The sequence below is a fragment of the Eleginops maclovinus genome, chromosome 1 (genome assembly GCF_036324505.1).
Source record: "Eleginops maclovinus isolate JMC-PN-2008 ecotype Puerto Natales chromosome 1, JC_Emac_rtc_rv5, whole genome shotgun sequence".
Taxonomy (NCBI): domain Eukaryota; kingdom Metazoa; phylum Chordata; class Actinopteri; order Perciformes; family Eleginopidae; genus Eleginops; species Eleginops maclovinus.
The window spans coordinates 20,360,272-20,371,746 of record NC_086349.1 but is presented as its reverse complement, the minus strand read 5'-3'; the positions used below and the strand labels follow the sequence as shown (position 1 = coordinate 20,371,746).

The following is an 11,475-nucleotide window of genomic DNA, read 5'->3' as shown; positions in this document are numbered from 1 at the left end:
TTCCCAAACAGAATACAAAGTGGCAAGATTTCAAAACTAATCATGTATGTAACATATTGCATACATTTGGCAGTCGTGTGTGTGTGTGTGTGTGTGTGTGTGTGTGTGTGTGTTTGTTGGGGGGGAAGGGTGGATCCCTTAAGGCTGCGTTCATGCTTCAGTGGTATAACATCCACAGGCTTGTTTTGGCACCACACTGTGTAGCTGCCATCATCATCTAATTGTAGGCCACACAGACCACAGGGACTGAACAAAAAAGTTAACTTTGATGCCTCCCGACCGCATTTCATTTTAAAACAAAAACTGGAGACATTCTTACTACGATATCTGGGAACTAAACGTATATGTTATCTGTATTATTAGGGTGTAGTGATCTACTGTGACCCTGACCTGAGAAACAGGTTTATGTTATCATTCTTTCCTAAGACAAAATAGACAATCTGTTGCCAAGCTATCAGTCTTTCTTTCCCTCACGAAGCTTTGAAAGTTCTTCTGTCCTTTAACTCATCTGCACAAATAGAGCTGCTTGTAACATGTCATTAGTGCAATAAATAAATGAAACCACTGCTCTAAACGGAACAGACAAAGCTGCCCTTTTGAATGTTGGACATCTTACATGAAGTGTGCAAAAGAACGTGTTGATACATATACAGTATTTTATAATGTTTGTCTTACAGTAACGTGTTTTTCTGAATAATCCGTGATCAGTATATCCAAAGACCCATTTCTAATGGATTTATTGCAGAAATGAACGCTGACATGTTCACTTCAAAATGAATTACCTTTACCAAAATGGTTGTTTTCCCTTTGGATTGTAGTTGCTTTGTGTCCTTTGTTTGTCAGCCGGATGGTGGAAGAAACTACTGGTGCGACTTTCATAAATCCTCCTTAGTGTAAATGATATTTTTCGAGGTTGAACTTGTGAGTCTATCTGCAGTTCTATCAGTACATCAATCAACATTTTATTGTCTGTTACTTATGGGTTTAACATAGAAATAAAACACTGACTTGCAAATGAACTTCAGACATATTTATTTAAATAAAGATTTAAAGAAGTATGACAGTAACAAATACAGAATTCAGTCAATAATTTAGAACCATAAAAGGCAACGTGACACACATGTTTTGCTTCAGTAACATTCATTTTAGAGATTTATAATAAACCGTTTTTAGGAAGGATATGTACAACAAAACAAGCCTGTCCTTCAGAAAATGAGCAAGAGATAAACACTGAATGATGACTTCATATTGAAATAACTGAAGCTACAGAGATATGTTTCAGACAACATGTTTCCCACAATGCACCAGCATGGGTACTTTAAAACCACGTGGAGATCTTGAGCAGACCTCCCACTCTGTCAAATGTCCAGCCTCCTCCTTTGCAGTGGCTTCTGTCTAATGCTACAAATAAAAAAGGTGAGGCGCTCTCTGGGAGAGCCATCCCTCCCTCTTTGTGTCTCAGCGTGACACAAACGCCTGGCCCTTGTTCACTCTGTTGCCAGGCAACACGTAAAGCTCTAGTGTTGGGGGTTCCTCGGTGCGGACCATGGATGTATAAAGAGAAAGGACCCACAAATCATCAAGACCTCCATTAGCCGAGCTGTCAACAGCCCGCTAATGCCAGGAGACTTGAGTAAATACAACAACAGCTACAAAAAAACAAAACAGCCAGAAGCAAGTAGAGACATCCAGAAAAAAGCTTCTCAGAAAATGGAACATTTAAGGAATACTTTTAAGTGAAGTTAGAATTAAAATGTGTTTGAAGCAGAAAAAAGGAAGCAAAGAAACCAGGACCAGCCTGTTTGTGTGATTCAATGTAACCTTCTCCATGTCCTCTCAGGACGGTTATTGTCGATGCAGCTATAGATAGCACAGGATTAAGTTAACATTGTTACACCTCCAGTTCCTTCATCTCAAAGTCAATGGGTTTTTGGTTAGAGGTTTGAAATAGGGTCTGTGATTAACACAAGCTTAGGATATCTTAATTAATTTCTGTGACATAATTATCAGTAAACACCCCATTGAAGTTCATTTTGAAGCTTTTACTTTAATTATCCAAAATCCAATAGAATTATCCCATTGGTTAACTTGTGATGAGGAAACCAGGGTAATGTTTGTTTCTGGGTTTAAGAAGAAACATCCCTTCAGCACTTTAATTCAGGTTGGAAATGACAGCATCTTGGTTAAATGTTCATAACATTTAGCAGTCCAAGGTTGAGGACATTTTCAAAAAGCCTATGAGGCAAAGGATTACAAAAACAACATTTATAATCCTCCTTTTGGAACAAAAACAGTTTGGCAAGTGTAAACATTAATTCTTTTAGCTTCATATTTTAAAGGTCCAGAAAAAAAGTATTTTGCTGGTCAAAAGCTGGTATCCATTAACAACTCTAGATGGGGAAAATGAGCCATGTGTGTATTGACTGAGAAAGCTGAGAACATTGAAATGATGCATCCTAAAATAAAGAAACTATTAGGACTGTTGTGGTGAGGGGGAATAAAAGGGGATCTGAGTAAAACATGCTCATGCCATGATTTTGTGCTCCTTCTGTCACATCATGTCCGCCCCTCGACTCTCTTGGTGCTCATGCGAGTGCTGAGTCACACTCAGTCCTTCAAACGTGCGCTCAGTTCGTCCTCTGACTGCCTTTACTGATGAACACTCTGCTTCCAAATCCCTCCCTTCTTTACCCCCTTTTACCTTCACTGTCAGCTGGATGGGAAAAATCATTTCTTTAAGGGCCGCCGTTTTGAAATCCCAGAGCCACATTTCTGTAGATACCACTTCCTGTCACTGTCAGATTTAACATTTCATCTCGTCGACCAGCTAACATCCTGACCTTAAAGACATTCAGGAAATTAAATGGATGGAAAAGGGCACCGCAACCAGAATTTAAAATGGGTCTCATCAGAGTAATGCCATAAAATGCAGTGCTTACAAGCACTTTGGAAAGAGGAGGCACTGACCTAATTTAGGCTCTCAAAAACTGGAGGAATCCGAGAGGTCTTAAAGGGCCTGCTATGCTCCCTTTGTACAGGTGCATTTAATAGATCAGAATTATTTTTAACATTAAACATTTTTAACTCTCTCTGCAGTGTTCGCTGGTGATGTCATGATCAGAGTCCAGCGTTGGAGTTGAACACAGAGAGTGTAACAAACTTTTTGTGGAGTGGTTGGCGGGGAGGAGGCTGCAAAAGAGAGAGATGCTTTGTAGAAATCATTGCTCTCTTTTCCTCGCACACCAACTCCTTTTTCTGTCTGTTCGCCCCCAGTGTGATCTCAGCAGTGTTCACATGATGGAGCAGCTCTTGGACTTGTCCTTGCTGAAGGTGGAGGAGAGCAGCTCTGCCTTGCTGGGCAGGTGTAGGAGTCTCTTGGAGAGGCGGCGGATGGGGCTAGGTTTGTTGGCAGGCTGCAGTTTGTTCATGCAGGCCAGAGCAGCAGTACGGAAAACACTGTTGATGCTTTTCTCTGATGTGAAGGCGGAGCACTCTAGGTAAGTCTCTGCTCCGAGCTGCTTGGCAAAGGACAAACCCTAAAATGTGAAGAAAATACATTTAAACTCTGGAAAAAGAAGACAAAGGGGAACTTTGCTACGACTACCCAGTCTAGACATGAGACAGAAACCTAAACAGACGCACAGAGGAGGAAACAGAAGTCATGGGACAAACCTGTTCATGTGAGACGGGAGTTTGTTTCTGATTGGACAGCTCCATGCGTGTGCACACGTCTGTGCGCAGGTCTGTCTTACAGCCTATTAGTAGGATCCGTGTGCTCGGACAGAAGTCCTGGATCTCTGCTTTCCACTGCGAGGAGAAGAGGAACAGGTGTCAAAACAGTGTCGCTGCAAAGTTCTTTTAATACACTTTGGGTAAATACACATAGGACTCATAAAGATTGGAGTAAACTGGATTTAAATATTTTGCCATTTAGACTATATGATAAGCTGTGCAAATTTGAGTATTCCATGGTTCATCATTTGAGAATGGATATATGTATATGTGATGGATGTTTAGTATCTTAAAATAGGTCCTTTACTTTGGTTTATATCAGTTTATAATAGGAATAAGGTTAATACCTTCTTTAGCGCACTGTCTACTGTGTCTGGTCGGCTGATGTCGAAGCATAGGAGCACTGCGTCGGAGTCGCTGTAGCAGAGGGGTCTGACGTTGTCGTAGTAAGGAGAACCTGCAGAGACAACACGCACTTAGAAATGTCCTCAGAAACAGCATACACTGTATTAAAAGTTATTTAGGAAGTGGGCAGTTAACACTCCTTTATAACGTTTTGTCACAATCATCCTCCTCACTTTCACACAGTACAAACAGTAACATAGCAGCCTGCCAAACTGATAAAAGAGCAAATACTTTGGCTAAACTGGATGCCTTCCCACTGACACATTTCCTTCCAGTAAAGCAAATTCCCTCATGGTCAGTGCAACTCTGTACCAATCACATCTTTCCATTGTTGGTCAATACCAAACTTTATCTACAAACCTTTTGTTTGAGTCAAAACAAACACCAGATGTCTCATGGAACAAAACTACCACCATACTTTAGGATAGACTTTCTGAGATTTTGAGTCTGGCTTACGTACACAGTATCAGATAAAGTGCCAAAATACAGACGGGAAATGAATCTGTCTGTCAAATTAAGTCCCCGTCTGCCACTGTTAATAAAAGACAGGTAAGATGAAAAGTATTCAAAGCAAAGGTTTAACATGCTTATTTGCTTCCTAGTGTAGGGTTAAATAGGAAGCCACAGCCAACAGCTGGTTAGCTTAGCTTAGCACAAAGACAAGAAACAGAATGAAACAGCTGTTTAACGATCAAGAAAATGGCAAGGATAAATGTGGATATTATACTACTTTAAAGGTTAATTAACACCATAATGAGTGTGTGTGTGTGTGTGTGTGTGTGTGTGTGTGTGTGTGTGTGTGTGTGTGTGTGTGTGGCGAACATGACACCATAGCCAGTGCCTTTATTAACCAGGAGCAGTTTTACTTTACATGTTACTCTCTACTAAGGCCATTTATTAACCAATCCACAAAATGATATCATCGTTTTCCCTGATTGCTGACTCATCCGTATACCCAACATCTTAGTTAAGAAAACATGAAATATGCTGTGCAGGAAACACATATTTCTCACCATCCCATAAACGGCAGAGCTATATGTAGTCTTTCTTTAACTCTCAGGAAGGCTCCTGTGCTAAAAACAGACTGACAGGATGTCCGCTCTCTATTGTCTTCCCTCTGCCACCTAATCACCCCCCACACACCAACGCTAAGATTTAATTTCCTACTCCTGTCCTCGGGGGCTAAATGTGCAACCGAAGCTTCCCTTGCAAATAAAAGCAGGATATAATTACACCAGGAATAGATACTTCTAATAAGCTTCTACCGGAACTAAGTAACTCTCATGTTGCGTTGATAAAATCTCTGCTGAGACATTAATGAAAATATTATAGCCCTTTAATTCAAAAAGCCCCGAAGGTTAGCTCAGTCTGTGGGAATAGTTGACAAAGTAGAACAACTTACACAACTATAGTCTATCAATAACTAGTATTATGGTGGGAATCAAAGCGCCCGTCACATAACTATCCAGGGTGATGTAAGGCTTGAGAACGAGGAGGCAGAGAGATCTACAGAGGACACAACTCCTAGCTCCGTCCACCTCCCACACATTAGCAGCCCCCTGCCAGCACACACAAACACACACACACACACAAGCCTTTCAGTTGAGCAAACATTAGTTGATGCAATGAAACTGCCCTCTCTACTCTCAAAGAAAGCAAATGGAAGCAGTTGGACTCAAAAGATAAGACTGTGCCTTTTGATAAAAGATGCAACGTGAACTGGACAGATATTCTTTTGAGCCTTTTTTAAACTGTGAGAAATTGTGTGGTACTCAAAGAATTGATGTGAAACATGTCTTCTAACGTATATTGTGTATTAAAAAAAATCATATTTTATCAAAATGAGACAACTTTAACTATGTTAGAGCTAAGACAATAAGTCAAGGAAGTTAATTGACTTTTCTTATAAGCCGATTAATCCTTAAAGAGGACATATTATGCTAGTTTTTTAAATTTCCCCTCAGTGAGACGGTTAAAAGTATTCCGATTCTGATTTTCAGGATGATATTTGTATTGTGTGCCTCTATTGCTTTAATTAAAAAAGGTCATATTTTTCACCCTCTGTCTGAAACCAGAGCCCAATCTGCTCTGATTGGTTAGCTGGCTGGCTCATAGTGATTTGCCAATCTCTTTGAGATGTCCCGCCCCTTAGCTTATCACGCACAATGTGCTGGATCAGTTACCAACAGCAGCGCTGTTACATAGTCGCTATACTCTACAGGAAAGGGAAGACCGCACAAATTATAAGGTCACTTTATGCAACTTTTTGAACAATAATGCCAAAGAAAAACTCAACCTTTAGCTTCTAAATGAGCACCATAAATAATATATTTTATTTATTTAGGTTTCTTTTTACAATTACTTTGACCTAGTATTTGGTGCATAAAAAACACAGTAAAACAAATGTAAATTCAGGCAAAGACAGTTGTAGGCTGTAACTAATTATATTAAATTAGCAGATTGTTTCTGTGACCTTTAGAGTGATCTTTTTGATCATAACATTTCGATTCCTTGTTCCATCTTAATTGAGCAGAACTAAAAATAACATCAACTAAAAATTATCCAATACTTGAGCCTATAAAATACATAAATATGTCAAATTGAACAGTTTTGGAAATTAGGATTTGCTGCTTTTCTTTTTCCTGTGTGATTGTTGTGGAGTGAATGTGTGTGTTTTGGCCGTACTTGAACTGTGTTTTTAGCGAATGAATAGATAAAGATAATAAAGATGGAGACCAGAAAGAAAAATACATAAGAGATGCTGGATTTGTCTTTGTGTGTGTTGCAAAAGTAAATAGGTCTTATGCAATGATTTCTCCGGAAAGGGTGACTGTCCAGAAAGTTTTTACTCCGTGGGAGATAAACAAACAATCCCACATTAGTTCAGAGCTGGTTTCAGTTACATAAGACATTTTTTTAAGGCGGCATAAGGCAGCGAGGAGGTCATGCATATCTTTTATCTCAGTCCCCCTCACTTGTGCCTTCTGTTCACACCGACTGTGCACCACACACACACACACACAGTAAGACAGGACACATGCACACAACCACACACTTCCACCCCCTGCATGCACGAGGCAACCCCTCTCCCCTGTGCAACAACCCCTCTGCAGGCCAACTGGCAGCGCCTAACTTCCTCTGAGCACAATGCCTCAGCCAATGTGTTATGAAATGAATCTATACTGGAGTGGATTTCTTATTGATGCTATTTAGATAATCTCTCTGTAGGTTTAAGGTCATTATATCAGTAGGCCAGTAATGCTTCTCTCAACTGTATGTATCAAGGCTGTAACTCAGATTATAGCAGATCGTTTCTGTGACAATGCAGTGATCATTTTAGATATAAACAGATCTCCATTCCTTGTTCCATCTTAATTCATCCATCTCTTCATTCACCCAAGATCTTAATTTTTAAACTTTAGCTTGTTTACTTGTTTAACGACTTAGATGATTGTTGCTGATCACTTCTTTGATTAAAGGTCATTGTTCAGTTCATGTTCTGTCTGGGAAAGTTGTTTTTAAAACTCAACATATTATACTGTACATAGGTTAAACAAGAGCAGATGAACAGTGTTGGACACATTTGTATTACCATGAACACAAACTACAGCTGTGGCAGTCAGCTGGTTATCAATGAGATGATTGACAGATGGTAAATTGAATGATTGTTTGATTTACTTTTTATACCAGAAATGCTGGTCCTATGTTCGTAAATAGGTGGATCTGATCATTTGCTCTTGATATCAATGTTAGCTCAATATCTTTTTTGGTCTTTGGGTTGTTGCACTAAAATCCTACACTGTCCCATCCTTAGTGCAGTACAGTAAAATGTAGTTAACTTGATAGCCAAAGAGATTCTCATTACTGTAAATAGCGTTGTTTTATTTTGGGACCTGGGCACCGTGTGCTTTTGATTGAAGGGGATTTTTATTTGTAGATTATTTGAATGTATGTTTTCTCATTAATGCTGTGGACTTTGGGCCCCACTTTGTTGTTCATTGGCTGCAGCAATCCACCAGGGAGGATCTCATTAGACTTCACACGTGTGAAAAGTTGCTTAACTGCATCAAAACAGGATTGGCAGATAGTGATGTCTGGGTAAACAGCAAACACATTGTTTGTAAAACAATGATGGAGACTGAGCTTAGTTTACAGTCGTTACCGACTCCATGCCGACTGTTTTGAAGTTGGGAGGATAAACAAGTTTCACAAATGATCCCATGAATACAGTGAAACTTCTCTTCTTCTTGCTCAACAAACACTAAACATTGGGGTGAATTTTGACTTGACAGTGACTCAAAGACAGCAGGGTGAGGGGAACATGGCCTTTTTTCTTTGCCAGTTTTATTAAACTAAGGTTATAAGAAAAATAATCTGGGCGTAATCCTCACCTGATGTGTCCCAGAGGCTTAGCTCCACACGCTGATCTTCAAGATCCAGACAGGAAGTGTAGTTCTCAAACACAGTGGGGACGTAAGTCTAGAAATGGAAAAAAAGAAAAATAGGTTTAAGGAGCATTTACCACAAATTCGGAAATATATCAAATGCATCATTAGGAGGATAAAATGTGAAAATGGAGGATGTCTATCAAAAGTTAGTAGTTTTAGATGACTCAAAACAATAATTTGGGGAAATGAGCCGGTATTAACATTCATTTCAAATCATTCATAGATGAATGATTAAGCAGTGTTTAAACCTGAAGTCTACATCAGTATCATTCCCAATATGAAAGCTTTTTATTTAGCTCTGTCAAAAATACTCAACCCTTAGTCAAATATCTTTCTACACAATGAATGTTAATCCAATTATAGCTTACTATATAGGCTATGTTGCCCCTTGAGGATTTAGAAATACTATAGGATAAGATGTAATAAAACAAGATAAGCCTTCATTGATCACCAAATTATAAAATATAGAGCAGCATATAGAAAGTTAATAATACAGCAGTATAAACAAATATTATAATAAGAATTTTAAGTATTTGCAATAAATAACGACACACTTACGAGGTAAAGTGACAGTGGTGTCAAAATAACATTAAGTTATTATAAAAGCTATTTCTTCATATGGTTGTTGCAGCATAGAGAACTTTAATAATACAACGTTATACAAAATAATGAACAATAAATGACAAACTCGCGAGGTAAAGTGACAGTGGAGTGATTTCATATCAGAAAATAACTTTGTTTTTGTGTAAAGGCAGTCTCTCCATACCTCTGGGTAGCAGTCCTTGGCCAGCACTTGTAACATCGCTGTTTTACCGCATTGGACGTCCCCGACCAGCACGAGTTTACACCTCGCGACACACGGCTGCGTGAGTCTTCTTTCCTTCATGGTGCAGAAATATCACACGAGCAGACTCAAACACAAGTAACAGAAGGAATAACACAGGTGAAGTTTTACAAATCCTCTGAGTAACACGCAGTACTGCTCCTCTTCTTCCTCAGGCAGTAAATCAGTCAGTGAGGGCAACACTGCGGAACTTTATATTGTCGCGCCAACCAATGAGCGCAGCGCGCCGGAGGGGGGGGGGGGGGGGGGGGGGGGCAGTGCACGTGGTCTCCTCTTGGTATCTGTTGGTAATGGTGGATGGTGGGACTGCAGCCGTGGTAGGGATTTAAGAAATACTGATGTTCCCTCAATGCATCACATAAACCATTATTTAATACTATCAGGTCATGAATGTTGGAAGAAGTACTCAGATCTTTAAGTGATATTAGTTTTACCACAGTTAAAATAAAAGTCCTGAATTCAACGTTTTACTCTGGTAAAAGTGCGGTATCTGCATTAAAATATACTCAAAGTACTCATATTAAAAGCACTCATTAGGTAGAATTGCAAAAACCTGACTAGTCTCTGGTTAAATGTCTGAAATATACATGTACTATATTATGCTTGTACAGTCTGTGTGCAGTATATATGTTCACATTGGCCAGAAGTCTCCAGAAAGTGTATCGTCTGTTATCTGACTTGTGTCCCAAGGTGTGCTTGTGTAGCTATCTTCTGTAGATTAACAAATGTGTTTGGAGTTTGATGACCTCAAAGTTTTGTAGAATCTCAGTTCAGAGGTCAAAGCTTTAGTGAAATGTAATTTTGATTAATGGGTTAATGGTTAAAAATGCCAGAAAGAATGTTTAAAGAAAGATATTACTAATATTACTAATTACTAGATACACTAATCAACAATAATTAACTTTAAAGGTTGTTTGGATGTCTCTCTAATGTTTATTTTAGTTGTATTTCTGTTTATACCTCCAGACAACTGATCCAGCCATGTGAAGAGGCACGCCATTTTAAAAAATGAAACATATGACAGTTTGTGTACATATGTTTATATAACACATAACATGTGGTGTACAGGCCAACCTACAACTGATGACAGATGGCTTCATCAATCTGAAGTATAACAGAAATTCAAGTGAGTGAGCCATTTGGAGATGAAGTGGAGCGTGTAGTTGTACAAAACATAAATGGAAACAACAGAGGGCTCTTTGATGCCGTTAATGTACAGCGTGAAACTGTGGACGGAGATATGCGTTGCACCTGCTGCCTGGTGCAAAGAGTATAGTCCCTCTCTGTCTTTCTTCATTAAAATGTATATCTTTGTGCTCTCACACACATGTACATCATACACATGCTAACACCTATCACTCTAAACACTTCACTCCCTCATGCTCCATTTCTCCCTTTTAGTGGTCTTTGTATCTCTGTGACTGTGACTTAACAACCTGTAAATGTGCACACATCCCTCTATCAGATATCCTTTTCTTTTGTGTATTTGTTAACCTATTTGAAACTTACGCATTGAACTGTTTGTAGAAACGCCCCATTGGTTGTCTATTATTGACTTTGGTCTGACCTTTGACATGAAATCTCTATTTTACTATTTTGAGGAGTGCAAGCTGGGTAGAGTTTAAAGTTACACATTTGGTAAATATTTACTTCTTTGCAGAGTTATGGATCTTTCTGTGGCTCTGCACTGTCGAGATAAAGATATTCATAGTCCCCAGTGGGTCGATCTTACTGGCTTTGGTGACTTTTTCTTTAGAACCCACATGCAGACAGTGAGGATGATTTGTAAAAACCTTATTGATCCCTTCAGGTTTTCATGTATCACCATTATTGGGTGAAATGTTGAATCATACCCAACTATCTTTATAACTACTAAAATTCCCATCAGTCTTGGCTTCATTTTGAGTTTAGTAGTAATTATTACAATCAGAGATCCTTTATTTGTCCAACAGCGGGGACATTTGAAGTCTTACAAAAGCAAAAGGAAAGCATACAAAGCAAACGTTTCAAAAAGACATGTAATGAAAAAATATAAAGTTGAGAGCC

General features: G+C 39.0%; 1 protein-coding gene across 1 annotated transcript; it reads right to left on the bottom strand.

Annotated features, from left to right (window-relative positions):
• Positions 1-1,015: 1,015 nt before the first annotated feature.
• Positions 1,016-9,593, bottom strand: LOC134869422 (rho-related GTP-binding protein Rho6-like). Its single transcript, XM_063891033.1, has 5 exons — positions 9,352-9,593; positions 8,529-8,616; positions 4,080-4,189; positions 3,673-3,807; positions 1,016-3,536 (listed from the first exon to the last, which is right to left on the bottom strand). Exons 1-5 carry the CDS (start codon positions 9,469-9,471, stop codon positions 3,291-3,293), a joined length of 699 nt encoding a protein of 232 aa, XP_063747103.1. The 5' UTR covers positions 9,472-9,593; the 3' UTR covers positions 1,016-3,290.
• Positions 9,594-11,475: the final 1,882 nt, after the last annotated feature.